Source organism: Aphelocoma coerulescens, chromosome 5 (assembly GCF_041296385.1).
Source record: "Aphelocoma coerulescens isolate FSJ_1873_10779 chromosome 5, UR_Acoe_1.0, whole genome shotgun sequence".
NCBI classification, from domain to species: Eukaryota; Metazoa; Chordata; class Aves; order Passeriformes; family Corvidae; genus Aphelocoma; species Aphelocoma coerulescens.
This window is the reverse complement of record NC_091019.1, coordinates 7,533,264-7,551,080: the sequence shown is the minus strand read 5'-3', so window position 1 is coordinate 7,551,080 and position 17,817 is coordinate 7,533,264. Positions and strand designations below refer to the sequence as shown.

General features: G+C 36.4%; 1 protein-coding gene across 3 annotated transcripts in view; it reads right to left on the bottom strand.

Annotated features, from left to right (window-relative positions):
* The window catches only part of LUZP2 (leucine zipper protein 2), a 196,873-nt gene that overhangs the window by 88,853 nt on the left and 90,203 nt on the right, over positions 1–17,817 (bottom strand). For all 3 annotated transcript variants that reach the window (XM_069018815.1, XM_069018817.1, XM_069018816.1), the window contains exon 5: positions 9,590–9,652. In XM_069018815.1, coding sequence (XP_068874916.1) covers positions 9,590–9,652 — 63 coding nt within the window. The remainder of the gene's footprint in view (positions 1–9,589; positions 9,653–17,817) is intronic.

The following is a 17,817-nucleotide window of genomic DNA, read 5'->3' as shown; positions in this document are numbered from 1 at the left end:
GTCATTTTTCACCATCCCTGTGTACAACAGCGACACACACACACTTGCCTCTTTCAAATATAAGTTCTAGCTTTTCCCAAATGATAAAAACAAGAGTTAGCCACAGTCACTCAGAACCTGCACCAATGAAGAGAAAATATTCACTAAATGTTTTGTGTTTTCCATCTAAGCAAGCATTTTGGTGAAATGCAATGCCCTAATATGGCCTCCAATTTAGCTGTGTATTTTTCAGCAGTCAAAGTAGATCTGCTTTTGCTTGTTGCAACAACAGAAAGTTCAAGAAATGTTATTTTTTTCCTCCTTTTGCAGCTAGAGAAAAATAGGCACTCTCTGATCCAGAAAAGCATGAAATTTATAATCATATGATCCAGTTCAGAGACCCAGTTCATGTGTTGTTGAAATGATGCTTAAAGAAGCTGCATGAAGCTTAAAAGAAAAGTAATTCAGATGCTATACCAAGGAGACATATTATGTAGGTAGGGGGACTTTGCAGAAATAACTAATGGAGAGTAATGAATCACTGCACCCTCATATTTGTCTCAGCAGTTCTGGGTTTGACTGGTTCTTTGGGATGTCATAGTTACATTTGGGCTAAAAATCACATGCTCTTCCCAATGACTTTCCATGCCACATTTTATCTTGTAAAATTAAAATAAGGTAACAGCATTGTAAAAAAGAACAAAAAATTAAGGATTTTATAAAAAAACATTAATTGATAACCCATCAGGTAGCTCAGTGAATCCCAAAGCTGATTCAACTAGACAAGCATTACTATGGGAAAGAAGCACTGATAAATAGCCTTTTACCTAAAATTAATCAGTTCCAGAATATGAATTTTATTCCTGGACACTATTTTATTTCCTTGATCGAGTTAAGTTGAATTTTTGGTAAATGAAGAGGATACCCTAACTCTCAGATTCCAGATCTTTTCTCCTGAGACTTAAAAGTCATCAGCATAAAATCCACGGTTTGAATGAGTGCTTAGCATTGGCCAAACCAAATACACAAAAGCTCATGGTTGTAACATGCAACTGCACAGCAAGAAGAGATGTTTCTAAAGCACAAATTATGCTATTGAGAACACAGGCAGAAAAAACAGTCCATTAAATTTAATCTGCCTACAGACTTCATACACCAGAAAAAAAGTGAACTTTACAGCACAGCAAAGCATTTGATTTACTACAGATACTACATGGGAACTACCTCAGGAATCTCATCAGACATTCATCTGGCCACTAACTACTGAAGGGATGCAGCAGAGCACAAGCAGAGAGCCTGCACTACTGTCCAGCTATTCCTACTCATTCCTTTAGGCCAAGCTGAAGCCTCAGCCAGCCATCAAATAATGAATGCATCATCCCGCAATTCCTGGCAATGTTGTTTTACACAACTCTTATTACTATCTCTACTACTCAATTTTTTTGTCTATCCATATATATACCTTTAAATGGAAGGCAGTTTCTTATCAGAAACCCACGAACTGGACATTATAAAGATAATCCTACCACCTGTGTTCACCCCTTGTTTTCATTACACTTTTTCTACCATCTTGCTTTGACCTTTAAACAAAAGTCAACAACCAAAAAGAACACATGTCTAAACAGAAGAAAGTTGTTAATGGCTACTCTATTTCTTTTTTTTTTTGAGGATGCATCAATTTTTGCTTTTTTATCATGTCCAGGGATTTTTTTACATACAAAAAAGTCCTCAAATGCCTTTTCAGGCCTCCCAGGAGCACAGCACTCAAAGCCATAGAGGGGAGGTCTACCATGCCCACCGTTGCACAGCCCATTGCATGCTCTTCCACTGAAACATCATTTTAACGTAGAAGTAAAGCTGTCCTGGTAACTTGCTTCTTCATATGGGCTCTGGCATAAAATCCTTCATGTTTAAAGGTGCTTGTTCTTGCAGAACACCAGCTATCCGTTGTTGAAATGAAGGATGTTGGGCCGTTACCATTTCAGAAAGACTAAAGGGATACATTGTCATAAATTAGTATTTGAGATGACTGCTGAATGTAATTTAGAAAATGTGGATTTTCTAGCTCACTGCTAGCCTGAAGTATTTTAAGATCAAATTATCTCCATCAGTAAATGAGCAAAACTCCACTAAAATAAACTGAGAAATAAGCTTACATAAGCACCAAAAAAATCTACCCCAACCAGAATAATTTGAGAGTGACATGGGAGGACCTGAAGTTCTCATATAAAAATCAAGATAAACTAGATCAGCAGATCAATACCAGAGAGATAAGAGTTTCCTGGGCACATCCAGAAAAACTGAGCCATTGCAGTTTTCGATGAATCATCCATCTCCTGACATTTTGGTACTTTTAAGCTATTTTTTAACATCACATTATATTCTCACACACACACATAAATATGCATCTGAACCTGTATGTAAGGAGTGTTTTGATTTAAAGATACACACAAGTACATACATACAACCACATGCACAAATATGCACTCACATAGGACGGGAATTCCAATATATACAGGATTAAATTTATATCCTGAAATAGAATGACTATTCTACATTTGACAGAAAGTAATCATAATACATAAAAGACAGCATGCCTTGTAGATGAACCATACAAATCTGACATTTTTTGCAGTTTTCTTTTAATCTATGCAGACTTTTCCCAAGTTCATGGAGATACTAGATAAAATACTACTCAGATCCTTAATCACAAAGAAAACTGAAACTGGACAACACCTTACAGAATATTTTAAAAAGCACCTGCTTGATTAAACCCTTATAATTTCACTTAAGAAACATGTCCACATCTACTAAACTCAGCATGGTTTCAATTGTTTACAGGACAGAGATAATTTTTTAAAAAGGCACAATCCAAGCATTATTATGGCTGTTATTTCAAATATTTTTGGTTGTAAAAATTGTGAAATCAAATTCTGAAGAACAGAAGATCCATCTATGGGAAGGCTTAAATAGGTAAACTTGACAAATAGGCAAAATTATTGGGACAGATATAGCAAAACCACTTCTCAAGGCAGTCTACTGGAAACTACATTTTAAAGTTATAGCATAGCTAGGAAACGAACTTTCTTTGATTAATGCAGCATTTAAACGACAACTAAACAAAATCAATTTAACTCACTCGAGTTATTATGCCTGAAACTAATGACAATGATGGATCTACTTTGTCTTTTCTTCTCCAATAACATCTGCAGCCAAATAGGCTGAACAGTTTTTGGAAGGGCACGTGGGAGAGAAATCACCAGAACAAATTAATTTTAAATGTTTCAGGATAACAGAAAACTGATGATTTTGTCCCAGAATAGCACAATTTCTACATTTAAGACTCAGTGTGAGGTTGACCAGACACTGAGGGTGACCAATTTCCTACCACTTGAGTAATATACACTGAATTGCTGCAGTGATTTCTTAGGAAGAAGCAATTTGAATTTGAGCGTTTTGCTCCCATTGCACTGTACAACCAGTATTTTCACATTTTTAAGGCAAGCAGTTGCCTAGGCAAGGCCAAGATATTAATTAATTAAAAATACATAAGAATTTAGGCTGAACAAATTTGAGCATCTCTCCGAAGCAAGCCTTCTGAATTTTTTTGCAGGGACAAAATTTTAAAATATCCTAAAGTTTCAGGGTGATATAGTTGCAAAGTAGGTGAGAACCAATTGTTTTTGGTGTCAAGAAAAAACAGTTTCATGTGCTTCTACTTCTCTCAGAAAAACATGCTGAGGTCACATTACAGGTGAACAGCTTATACAGACACCTTAGCTCAGTTAGTAACAGGCCTGACAACCTATGAATTTTGTGTGAGGCTTTTTTTTTTCTAGAATAATTCTAATAGGAATTTCAATTAAGTATTTTTGTTGTCTTCTAATTGTCTTTGAATTTCCATGCATAATTGGAATTATCTTTCCTAATACTGTATTTATTTTTATCAAATTACAACTAGAGGATAATGAGTCCCAGGAGAGGACTATGATTTTTATAAAGTCATAGGCTAGGAACCCTCAAAAAAAACCCCCTTACTATATAAAGTTGACATTTTTCAGCTACACCTCTTCTTTATTAAAATTAGTAAGTATGAAACAACATCCGTCTAGTTTAATTTAAACTTCTGAATAGCAAATGAATTTTCAGAAAAATTGCTTTCTGCTCCCTTTGAACTTAGCAAATGAACATCTGCATCCATCAGTATGATCATAAAACAAATGTGAACCCTCTTAAGAGTTAACCCTTGAAACTAAAGGGTGTTTTGTATGGTGTAGCATAATACAATCAATTTGGCATTTGTCTTTTTGCTCTAAATTCTTATGACTTTCATGGAAATGTAGTTATGAGACCCAAGCCCTTGCCAACTAGTAGTCTGATCTTTGTAGTCTCTTGAGAACTCTCAGCCCAGGACAGGAACATTCCAGGTGCAACATAACTTGATCAAGCAATTTCTAAAATTAATAAGCCAAATGTATTTTTATGTGACATATACCCTTATAAATTCTTATGCTATAAGTACTCCATGGTGTTTTCAGAGGCAAAGAATATTCTAATACTGAATTTGGATTACTTGAGCTCCTCAAAGGTGATCCTTCTTTTTTGATTCTAAGTGACAAACATCAGTAATTGACAGCATTATTTGTAATGATGAAATCAACAGATCATCTTGTCTTTATGAAACATGGAAATTTGATTACTAAATGCTCATCTATTGTTTCATCTTAACATAAAGATCAGCAGTACCTATTTTGAATTATTTATTTACACTCTTTTTTTAACCACATATACCACTGTTATTTCCTTTTGAGTGAGTTTCCCACTACATAATTTTAACGTCTTGGTACTAAAAGAAAACTTTTCCACTTTTCAAAATAACCTAAACAAATCAGATCAGCATTTTTGTTTTCCAGTTCAGCAAAAATTTACACTACCTTCAGGGAAAATTTTTTCATTAATTATAAAATTTAATCTATGCCTAAATTTCCCTGGAGCTTGACTCTGAGGCACCTCACCCTTGAGATCTGAAATGCTGGAAAACACTGATTTGGAGAACACTAAGATTCACAAAACTCAGCACAAGTTCAAAGAACAAGTTCAAAGAAAATTCATAGAACAATATTAAGCAAATTTTTTTTTAAATGGGACTTTTACTTCAAAAGAAAGTGGAATCAATCAATAAACAGTACTGAATTCAGCAGAACATGGTATCTGCAGCTGCTCCTGCACCCTTCCTGCTCATTCCTCCTTTCCTAGGCAGTGCCCCCATCTCTGACACTTGTGAAGGTTTCCTGAGTTGTAGAACCAATGCAGCATCCACGGAGGGCACAGGACTTTACCCAATTTTCTTCTTAAGCAGACAGGATTTTATACTTAGGGAAAAAAAGTTAGTTTTATCCGCAGAGTATGCAAACTGAAGAACCCCAATGTCTATCAGCATACGGTCTCAAAGCCTTAGAATTTAATTTCTGCTTTACTAAGTGACATTTTTTGTTTTTTTTTTTCCCACTGTAATGCAATGCAACTCAATTGAATTCACCCTGCAGGGCATGAAATTCCAATACATCAGGTGAGACTTTAAGCTGCTGCAACTTTATCCTTTATTAGTGCAACTAAACACAATGAGAATGGAAAAAATTCTGGTTTAGGATGATTTACTCAACACTAAAGCTATATCCACAATTTATATATGAATAGAGCACAAAAATTGTTTACAAGGTTGTAATTTAAAACTGCTTCTTAGCAAAACTCCCCCATATTACTGACAGCTACCGCTAAAATTAATGAATGTTTTTCTAATTTCTGCCACAGTCTAAACAGCAAAAAAAATACTGCCTTAAATAAACCACTGCATCAACTTTACATGGGATTATTGTAAATCTATAAAGCTATTAACATACCTTAATGTAGATATTCACAGAAATACTATAAAACCCTTTGCTCAAAGGTAATATGCTGTCAGTCAATCACTTCTTATCTGACCAAATGTAATTAAATGGTTTAAATAAGAGTAAATTTTCTTGCTCTTCACATTTCTAAGTCTAATGTGGGACAAGTATAGCATCCATGTGACAAAGCTGAATAAAAATTCTCTACTGTTCAGTAAAAAATATGACTTTTATATGTATACCAGTAGGAAATTAATAACAAACTTAGAAAATGCACCACACACTTCAGCGTAGAAAAGACATTAATTTAAGAAATTAATCCATCATGTACATATATATTCAGAGTTGTACCAAAACAATTAGTTCTAAGTGCCAAATTGTCAAGACTCATGATTTTTCTGACATAAACAAGGGTTAACAGAGCATTCTGCTTCAGCTTCATTTTTAGAGCAGTTTTAGCATTGTAGTGATTTAACCTTGGCTGGGTGCCAGATGCCCACTGAGTCACTCTATCACTCCCCTTCCCAGTGGGACAGGGGAGAGAATAAGATGGAAAACAACTAGTAGATTGAGATAAGGCAGTTTACTAAAGCAAAGTAAGTTTGTGGACGCACAAGCAAAGGGAAAACATAATCTCTACTTCCCAACAGCAAGTGATGTTCAGACACTTTCTGGGAAGTAGGGCCTCAGTATGCATAGTGGTCGCTCTGGAAGGCAAACATTGTAGAACAATGAATGCCCCCTTGTTCTCTCCCTTAGCTTTTACATCTGAGGTGATGTCCATATGGTATGGAATATCCCTTTGGTTAATTTGGGTCAACTGGCCTGGCTGTGTGCCCCTCCCCCCCCAGGAGCTTGTGTCCCCCTAGATGGGAGAAGGAATGTCAGAGGGACAGTGCCGCTCAGCAGTAGCCAAACCCCTGCAGGGTATGTTATCAACACCTGTCCAGCAACCAATGCAAAGCACAGCACTGGGAGGGCTGCTAAGGAGAAAATGAACTCTATCTCAGTCAGACTTAATACTGGCACAATTTCCCACAAACCATATGATACGCTACCAGTGAGCTCCTCACTCTGTAACAGGCCATCTCCAAAAGAGAAAATTTTTAAATCATTTCTTTTTATACATATTCTATTTTACTCTACATTTTTGCTAGCTTCTTAATTCTACCAGTGCTTCTGCATTTCCAAACTTCTTGGTTTCTTTATCAGTGACAGAAACTGCTTGAAATAAGAGCATATCTGTTTACGTGCCAATCCTTTAGGACTACATTAACACAATCTACATGATGTTACAGCTGGAAGTCTGACAGATGTTTTGTGGTATTTGCAGGAATCACTTAAAGACCTCTAAAAACCAGATAATTTTGAGACACCTAATCCCTTTGTGTTCTATCTGGCACTTTTTTCCTCCACACCACAGACAATTTTTTTTGTTAGTTTTTTTTCCCAAAGCCTTGAATAGCCTAAAAATTGCCTTTCTGTACCATGTCCTCTCCTTACACACTACATCACAGCTGCTGCATTCAGCTGGAAGGCTGTTGCCATCTATTTTTATCGCCAATTGGCAAAGCTGAATGGCACTGGGGTACATGCTAAAAGAGCAGAACTAAATAGGGAATTATTTTTACAGTCACGGAAGAGCCTAAGATAGCAAAATTCACAATTTGGCAATACAAAATGAGGGTGAATGCAATATTTGAAAGAACAAGAGTAGCTGTGAAGGGAATTTCATTATCTGTCTCTATATATCTGTATGCAGATTATTCTTTCAAAACATACAAATAAAATAAAAATTGCTATCAATTATTTAAATATATAGTACATCCAAATTTATGAGATTTTTAAAAGCAACGTGTATTCAGTGTTTGGAGGCAGGACCTAAATAAGATAATATCTCCTCAAAATCATACAATTTAAATTCAGCCAAATTTCAAAAAACTGATATAAGTGCTTTCTTTTAGGGAACTAGCAAACATGGTATAGAAGTTTAATAGAAAGCCATTCAGTAGGTATAGCTTTTGGTTTCTTTTCCACATAGTAGCTGATACTTGGTGCCAAAAGAAAGATTCTTTTCAAAGCAGATTTTCTAAAATGTGCTATAAATACAGTAAATATTAGAGAAGTCTACTGACCTACCTAAGCTAATCATTAACAGTCAAACAGTTTGAATGTTGACTAATGAAGTATTTATTTGTGTTCAGTAAGAGAAAAGATTTTTTAATAGCTGGTCAATAGGATGAGACTGATAGGATTTATTAAAGTTTACAGGCTCAATTGCAAACCATCCAATGATCACAGGGGAGAAAAGAAAGCAAGGCATTTTTGACTGTAGATGAAGACAACTGAGAGCATGGCCTAAATAACATGAGCAACTGAAAGAGACATTTCCTTTTGTCATGGTTCAGGAATAGTACTCCCCAATTCAGCACATCAGTGAGACTCTCCCAAACCAGCTCACTCGCTCACCTCCTTCCCCTCCCACTTTCCACTCCAGGAATGGAGTTGGGAATTGGAAGCACAAAGGTGAAAATTACAGGTCGAGAGAAGAACAATTTACTAGAAACAGAAATGAGATAAGAAAATGAACAGTAACAGCAGCAATATTAATAACAAAAGGTATAAGACAAACAAATTACATGGAAAGTAAAACAATACCAGACCATTTCAGTCACCATGCTTTTTCTCTCTCAAATGGAACCAGAAATGAGAGAGTCCCCTGTTCCTGTCCCTGGCAAGTGATGCGAGACAGTATCAAATAACATTATGGTCTGGCCGTGCCCCCTTCCTGACTACTGTAAAAAATTAATCCTGTCCTGTCCAAAACTAGGACACACTTGTGACTTAAAAAGTAATGTACACATTTTTCAGATTGGCCATATATATACACTCTCATAGACCAAAGATACCAGAGATCTCTGTTTAAATGACGGCTTTAAGGAGATCAAGTTTTCAAACGCATGGAACTCAGAGTAGCTTAGAAAAGCAAAAGAATTGAACAAAGCAGATAAAGACAAGAAGCCTGGTTGGCAAGAGAACAAGATATCATATGAATAAAATATTTTCAAGTGCAAAGTTCTTAGCAAAATGAAGAAATGGAAACTACATCCTGATTTAGACAAATTCTTTGGAGAGAAAATGATAAGGAGGAAAAGAAATACAATGCTGTTCAAATATTTCATGTTTCTATTCCAAGACCAAATTTAAAAATAAATTTGGTTTAATACCAATAAACATTAATTAAAACATGTTTTATATTTTATTTGGAATTTTGGGATCAATATGGAATTAATATTCATGGCATACAAAGCTTAAGAAAACATTTTAGGAGTTTCAGTTTTTAAAAAAAATTTATTAAGAATCTCAGTTCTGAGATTGCATTTCCTTTCTCCTCCTCTCGCTATTTATTTTTAAAGCAAGCAATAACAATGTGAACAAAGTTTCACTGTGTGTCAATAACCTACAGAACGTCCCTTCTGAAAAAGCAGAAAAAGTTACAGAGGTGTACTATCAAACTAAGCACCACTAGCACTGAGTCAACCATTGCATTCAATAAAACACTATTTTTAAATGTACAGAGTCATTTTGGTTTGCTTTTCCATTTAGAGAATTTCACTGGTGCCTTTTTTGCCTACTACAATAATGTGTTTTATATATGAAGCCAAACCACACTCTTTCAATATGAAGTCTGAATTGAGATGACAATCAAATGTTCCTCTTACCTCATTTTGGAGGTCTCGGATCATTTTGCTCTTCCTTTCCATTTCAGTCTTCAAAAAGTTAATCTACAATTTTAAAGAAATGTTGAGTGGGAGTGCTGAGATGTAATTGTAAACACTAATTTTTTTTTAATGCTTTCAATAGTTTTGGAAAAAAAACAACCACCAAACCAAAAGTTTTGCTTATATATCAAATTGGTATAGGCCAAAGTTAACTATTTGCTAAATCTACAAACATATTTACTAGAAAACTTATAATCAAAAGAAGAAAATTGCTGTACATAAATAGGATTATTTTGTTTTGTACCAGTAGGCATAGTGTTTATTTTTCACAAGGTACTTCAATGTGATCTTCAAAGAATTAAGGATTTTTAAAACAATATTGACTGATTGTCTAACAAAAATATTTTTACCCTCTAAGAACATACCTATCAGAGCAGGTCTAACACGGTTATTTTATTTGAATGCTACAGTGTTGGTCCTAATTAGATAAAGACCTTGCTTCTAATCAGACTCACCTGTGGACCAAAGTGTGTTATACAGGAAAGCATACAAATATAGTCTTTAGATCCTACTTAAGTCAATTACTTGACTTTAAAGGAAAAATTCCAGTCTTAGGCTTAAGACTGAATTTAATCAAACACAGTTTAAAAGATTATTTTTACAAATGAGTTTTTTCAGGACTGAGCTTTAATCACAGCTTATGGAATTCAATGGGAGAAAGGAGAACGTAATTATGAACAACTAGGATTAAAAGAACACATTTCCGTTACTTTGAAGGAAGACGCTTTTGGATAGTTCAATTAACAAACTACTCATCCTTATTTACCCAAGGATGCTGTTGATACAAAACTCTACCCAAGTTCAAAGGAAACTACATTGCAACAGATTTGTTAAGAAAATCTAAAGTCCTGTAAGAAAACAGATTCAGATTACAGAGACATTGACCCAGAGATTAATGGTTTGAATGTCATGTAGATAAAAAAATGACACCAAATCTACATGATATGACAGATGTTCTCAGAATCATGTCCACACACAAGTAGATATGTCAGTAATTTAAAAAACATCACCAAACTTGACAGCACTCTCACCTGTATCAAAAGAGAAGTCAGAGAATGCTATCATCACTTAAGACAGAAATGTAGGCGGTCCATGAGACTAGTGCCACCTGACAAGCATAAATAGAACTTCTTTTACAAACTCTTCTGAAGTTGTGTCTAAGTGCTTTGCTTGTGGAAATACTAATTCCACATCCAGCTACTGACTGAGAGTGATGCTTTATTAGAGGATGAACATATTCAGCACCTGCCTAGCAATGACATCCACAAATATTGAAATTTAGAACACGTACAGATAATAAATATGAAGATTTTGCACAACAAAAAATAAGGGTCATAATCAAAATATGAGATCAAGATGAGTGGGGACAAACACAATACAGCTATTTGTTGTGGCTATTTTGTTTTTTCAGCTGTTCAAAAGAATTGCCAGTTACTTACCATTAAATACTGAAAAAAATAATATACTGATCTCCATTAAAGAGTGTTCCCTTTCTTAGACCTATCTGTCAGGAATATTGATATTCCTTCAAAGCACTTCACTTCTAGCTATGAATATATATGAAATAATTAAAGAGATGTGATACCAAAATTATTATCTTTACATAGCTTGGATCTTTTAGGGAAGAGACATTCAAGACAGCCATGTGGTCCTGGGAGAGGGGCCCTGGGGGGGGGAGGCACAGGGTTTCCCTAGCCCCTGGTCAGCCTCCTTCCCCATTGGTTGTTTTGTGTTCCCCTGCGCATGTGAGGACCCTTGGCACTTGTGATTGAGCAGTTCCTCGGCAGAGCCTCAGCCATGCGGCTGGGGAAAATAAACATCTCTCTGAAACATCTATCAAGAATCGGTCCATATATATTTCTTTTCCACGGGCCTCGTTGATTGATACGCATGTTGCAGTCACTGTAACACAGTACTATAAATTTATCCAGGAATTGATGTTAGCTATATCAGCATTTTTGTTAATTATTATTCACATACACATGCATCTTGTATCACTGATATGGACATCTTACATAGTGCAAACATATTGTTTTAGCTTAGCTGAATAAAAAAAAACCAAACAAAAAACCAAAACCAAATTAAAAACTAAAAAATATTTTTACATCACTTTCTCTTTCAAAAAGAATAGCAATCTTATTTAAGAACTCATTAATTTTTGCTTTTATATTATAACAGCATTTTAAAGGTCTTCTACTAAAACTCTAACAAATGAAGAACTACTTAATCATGAAGTATAGATATGGAGAGTTACACAGGAGGGATTTATATGATTTGTCCACTGGAATCAATATAGGGATAACTTTACCTACCCATTTAAGTGTATTTATGTGTATAGCTTCATGCTTTAAGGCAGATAAGTCTGTATCAGTCCATTTGCATGATGCTTTTAGTAAGTCTCAAGGAGAAGAGATAAAATAATTTTCCAGAAGAGATGTAAAAATACTACTTTCAGTCACCAAATCCCAATAGTATAATAAGCAAGAATAGACATTTATACCACGCTCTAGGTTAGGAGGGAAAAAAATAACATTCACCTCTTCCCTTGTGTTGTCTGCCTTTAATTGCTATTTGGCTGTAATTATGACAATACCTAATGAAAATGTATTGTTCTAAGGCTGAAGTTTTCAGTACTAAGCAAGGACACTGCTTCCATATCCTGGGGACAGTCATCCAAGATGCTCAGGGCTTTGTGTGTTTCAGAGTTCATTATGTTTATTAAAGACAGCAGTTTCTATCCAGTGGCCTTTACTCACAGCAGTTGGTGACCCTGAAATGTTCAAATTAAATTTTCCCCCATCAAAATACAGAATGCTTCAGCAGATGGTAGTGATCTAATTCTAAGAGTCAGACAATGTTGGGGTTTAGGAGTTCTAGTTTTTTTCTTGTTAAAGGAATTTTACCCCCATACTGTTGCTAGATGAACAAATGGCCAGGTACTTAAGAAGAACAAAAGACCTGGCTGCTCTTTTTTGTTTCATCTGGGTGCGTGGTCAGTCAGCCTCGGCATTCAGAGAGAGAGAGAAGCTGCTTGTTCTTTGGCCATTTTTCTTTCTGCCAGAGCAGCACCGGGATCCCAAGCCTGCCTTCCCTGCCCTGCTAGGAGCTGGGCTGTGGCCACCCTGCCCCGCCACTGCTTCGAGCCTTCACCCTGCCTGCCCCAACCCCCGGGGCGGGGGGTGGTTCTCCATTTGGATACACATTGTCTGCCATCCAGGATTTTGTGCTCGTCCCTGCCGTTCCAGCCTGCTGTTCCCGAGGGTCCAGCTGGACACCGGGATCAGCTGCGCAGGGGTTTGTGAAGCTTCTTTGTTCCATCCCTCCCCGGGATCCCAGGCCATCACCGCCGTGTGCTCCCCGAGCTCGCTCTGGAGCGCCCCCTGCAGCTGTGGGGAAACCATTGCACCTGCCCTGCTCACCGGGAGCCGCCAGCGCCCCTGCTGGCTGCCAGCAGAGCTGCACCCGAGGGGAAAGGGCCTGACAGCCGAGAAGGCTGGGACTGGGTTTGTGATTGTTTGCTGTTACTGCCATAGTTATTGTTGTTTGTTTGACTGGTTATACACATATAGATATATAATAGTAAAGAACTGTTATTCCTATTTCCCACATCTTTGCCTAAAAGCCCTTGATTTCAAAATTATAATAACTTGGAGGGAAGGGGGTTGCATCTGCCATTCCAAGGGAGGCTTCTGCCTTCCTTAGCAGACATCTGTCTTTCAAACCAAGACAGACAACAGTAGCTATTCATGACAGGATGGAAAAATCCCAATATAACATGATTACTGCACAGCCAAGACTCAGCTGTAAGCATATTCACTTACCTCCACACTTCTTGTATCTTGTTCAGGACTAAGAGGAGCAGTTAAGGTATAACTAGAATTCATCCATTAATGCCTGACTATTTTGGCCATATCTGGAGACCCTAACATACTCAGTGATCATTTTCCTGGTCTAATTTTCAGATTACAGTGTAAAAATTTACTTCAAAAGCCAGAGAGAACTGTCTAGGCGATTACATAAAACAGAAAATATTCTTTCCTTTGGGCAAAAAGTGTTCTACAAAGTGCAAAATACTTCTAAAAGGAAAGCTAAATAGACTTTTACCTATTAGTATTTCTAAGATGAATATAAATATTAAGCTGCAAGTTAGAGTTTGATTAGTAAAAAAAACTTTTGTCGAAGAAATGTTTAGGACTTTATAAACAGTCATATAGGCTTTTACTAGAAAAAAAAATTTTTTTGAAGGGAAAAGAACATCAGATCTTTTTACTAAAAATCTTCCAAGTATGGGGATAACACTAAATTAAATTCCCCACATTCTGTTAGTCTTTTATTACTAGAAAAACCCTACTGATTTAAAAATACCCGTATTGTGTATGTCTTCTTTTTACAAGTCATACATAATGTGTAACTTAATTCTCATTCCTCATAGTGAACACTGAGCAAAAAAAGGAAATTACATAGACCTATTTTCTCCTTTATTTTGACAGACAGTACTGTAACTGTATTGCCAAACAATTCCATTAGCCTATCTTCTTTAAAATTGCTAGCATGATATAAAATACCAACGGAATAAAATAGAAAAGGTAGACTAAGCTCACTCTACTTAGCCGAACTATTTTTGAGTGTTTCCACATTTCAGTCTTTATCTTTTCCCTCATCCAGAGCCAGCCAGCTCTTTATATAAACTTTAACTGCAGTTAAATGGGAAATAAGTTTGCAAATGTTCTAAAAATGTAACTATTTCTTAACATGCAAACAGTTAGCATGAAGTACAGCCAAGCAAAGAGTCCATCTCCCAAAAGCTGTAAGAGCCTTTTAACCTACTGAAGACATACAGAATTAATATTTATTCTGTTTATTCAAAGTCACTGAAAAAACCCAAACAAACAAAACAAGACACTTTCAACTTACACGTGCCATTTGCTCTGTGACTTTTTGTTAACAAAAGTGAAAATTAGTCCATGATCTCCAACTCTGTTTCTGGAAGAAGTGGTTCCACTTCACATTTAGAGATAATAGCTTGACATTATTAATATTTTTTCACTGCATGAAAACTTAATACAAATTGCTTACGTATTTCATGCTAAATGCAGAACAAAAAACTCTGTCAATCTTCATTGATTGTTAAAGAGGATACCAGGTTATTTGGAATGATGTCTTACATATTTTATATGCATATTGTATAACTAAACCCAGTATGGTCCTTCTGAAATGTTTTTAGATATAAAAATAATCTATATTTCTAGTGTGAGACTGACTATCTGTAGAGAAACTCCTTCACAACCGAACCCTTTCTGGAAGACTGTATTTGACCTTGAACTTTCCAACATAGGACTAGTCTAAAATTTAAACCATCCTTGTCATAACTAGTGTTTCTCTGCACATTTTATTGTCCCAGACAAAACAGTAGAAACAATAGGCATAAATGTATCTGAGATCTGCCATAAATTCTCTAGAAAAGACCTGCCCAAAGACAGACTGCTGCTGCTCTTTCTTAGTGCTACAGATGCAGGGGACAATCCAGAAAGGCCGTTCTCACTCCTGTTAAGATCCCCCAGGTCAGCCCTCCTTTGATTACTGCTCCAAGGTCTTTACATGTCCTTTTACTTTCCTCAAGCTTGAGTTGCTGCTTCTATCCTCAGACGGTTGTTACTACCTAGCAGCAGCTCCACTGGCTGCCCTCTACCACCTAGAGGTGGTACCCACCAGCACTTCAGCAGCTGCTCAGAACAGCAACTTTCTAGCTGTCTACAGTTCTTGGTTTCTCTAGTCTTAAAGGGTCAAATAATGGATATGTAAGCAAAGTAACATTGATATCTCTGTTTCTGATGAATCATTTATGCAATGCTAGTGAAAAGCCTTGCTCCACATTGCACAAGAAGACATGAATGTATAGTTTAATGTAGAGCTGTTGTGTCTCCTTTGTTCTTTTATTTTGGTCAGAGTCCTTGAGTAATTTCCTTGAGTTATATTTCATTTAATTTGACTTAATTCTTGTGAATTCTTACTTACACTTTTACATTGACCTAATAAAGAACACCTTCAGGCAGGTGTTGCCTGTTGAATTTATACAGCCAATTAACATACATACAGTAAGGACTGTACTGTACAAGTGCAGTAAAGAAATATGTATTTCCACTCTTCCCCCTCCCACCAGTGTTTTATTAGTCTTTGTGAAATGTAATTCTACTCCTATTTACTCTGATGAAAATCAATATTTACTTCACCAAGTCCTATAATATAAAACGTGCTTAAATTGGATTAGAAACAAGTCTCACAATTAATTAAATTAGAATTAAATTCAAGCTCCCATCCTCTAGCTAGCCTTGCATTAAAGTACCTAGACCTTTTTTCATAGATTTCACATTGTTTTCAGAAAAAATGTGAAACATGGAGAAACCAGGTATAAAATAACCTTGTGTGTCAGTAATAATATCTATGTCCATTTCTATTGCAATTTTCATCTGAGGATCCTGAATCGCTTTTTGAATATTCATTCAGTCTCGCTGTATTGTTGAGCTTCACTGTGTACATTGTACCCTGAGGCATAAAGAAGTAAATGTCACAAACCAAGGACACAGTTCTGCTTTCCTTAGAATTATTATCAAGTTTAATATGCTATTAGTGGCAAGTATTGGAATACAGCTTGAGAATTCAGATTCTTTAACCATCTGCCACCACTCGAACCCAGGAGTTATAAACATAGAGGAGCTTTTCCTGGTTTCTACACTAGGTGTTATTTTGCTCACAGTCAACAGCAGATGTTGCTTTGTGTAGTACAAATCTTGTGCTCTTCACAATGCTAGAGTGGGACTGAATTTACACACATGGCACTGTTGCTCAAATGAAAAAAAAGCACTATATCACAAAAACCAACAAATCCATTCACTACATCTGAGATTTATGTAATCCACACCTGAATTAGTCTTGAGTATCAAAATCTAATAAAGAGATTTAATAATGAAATATGTTTTCCACCTTCCATTTGTAGGACTAGAATTCATTGTGCTGATAGAGTCAACAGGAATGCATTCAATGCACCTGAAAAAACGACAGATTTCAACTAGCATGTTCTGAGTACTTATCAGAGACAACTAGATACTAATTTTTTCTTATTTCAGAACTATATTGAAGGAGATGATTCTCCCCCTCTACTCTGCTCTAGTGAGACCCCACCTGGAGTACTGTGTACAGTGCTGGTGTCCCCAGCATAAGAAGGACATGGAACTGTCAGAGCAAGTTCAGAGGAGGGTGACATAGTTGATAAGAGGACTGGAGCACATCCCCTATGAAGACAGGCTGAAAGAGTTGTAGCTGTTCAGCCTGGAGAAGAGAAGGTTGCATGGAGACCTCAGAGCAACCTTGCAGTATGTGAAGGGACCTACAGGGAAGCCAGAGAGAGACCATCAGGAACTGTAGCGACAGGACACAGAGTAATGCATATAAGTTGAAAGAGGGGAAATTTAGGTTAGATATTAGAAAGAAATCTTTCACTGTGAGGGAGGTGAGACACTGGAACAGGTTGCCCAGGGAGGTTGTGGATGCCCAACACTGACAGTGTTCAAAGCCAGGTTCAATAAGGCCTTGAGCAACCTGATCTAGTGGGAGGTGTCCCTGCCCACAGCAGGGGAGGTTGGGATTAGATAGTCTTTAAGGTCCATTCCAACCGCTTAACATTCTATGACTCTAGGATTCAATATAGACAATTTTTAGATTGTCTCAGTACAAAAGGATCTTAAAACAAATGTAGTTTGTTTTGTTTTTTTCTGGATATATGCCTTCCTGACTAGAAAGACCACCAAAATATGCTATTCTTTTCAAACTTAATATAGCTTTCAGATTACTTCTTTTCACTCCTGAAGAGGATAAAAGTTCTTTTTTTTCTCTAGACAAAAATACAAGTACCAAAAATACACTAATTATATGTTGCGTGGTACACAAGACCAACCAGTATCTATACTCTTCAGACTTTTGAGCAACAAAGGGAAAAAATGTGTTTTCAAAAATCTTTCAGATAAACTGAAAGAAACCTGCAAAAAGAATAGTTTGGTTCACAATCCATGCTGTTCCTAATTAGAAGGTAGCATGCAAAACATACACTCTCACATTTTGTTCACCAATGGCATAAAGCCACATACAAATCAGTCATACTAGATAAGGCATTG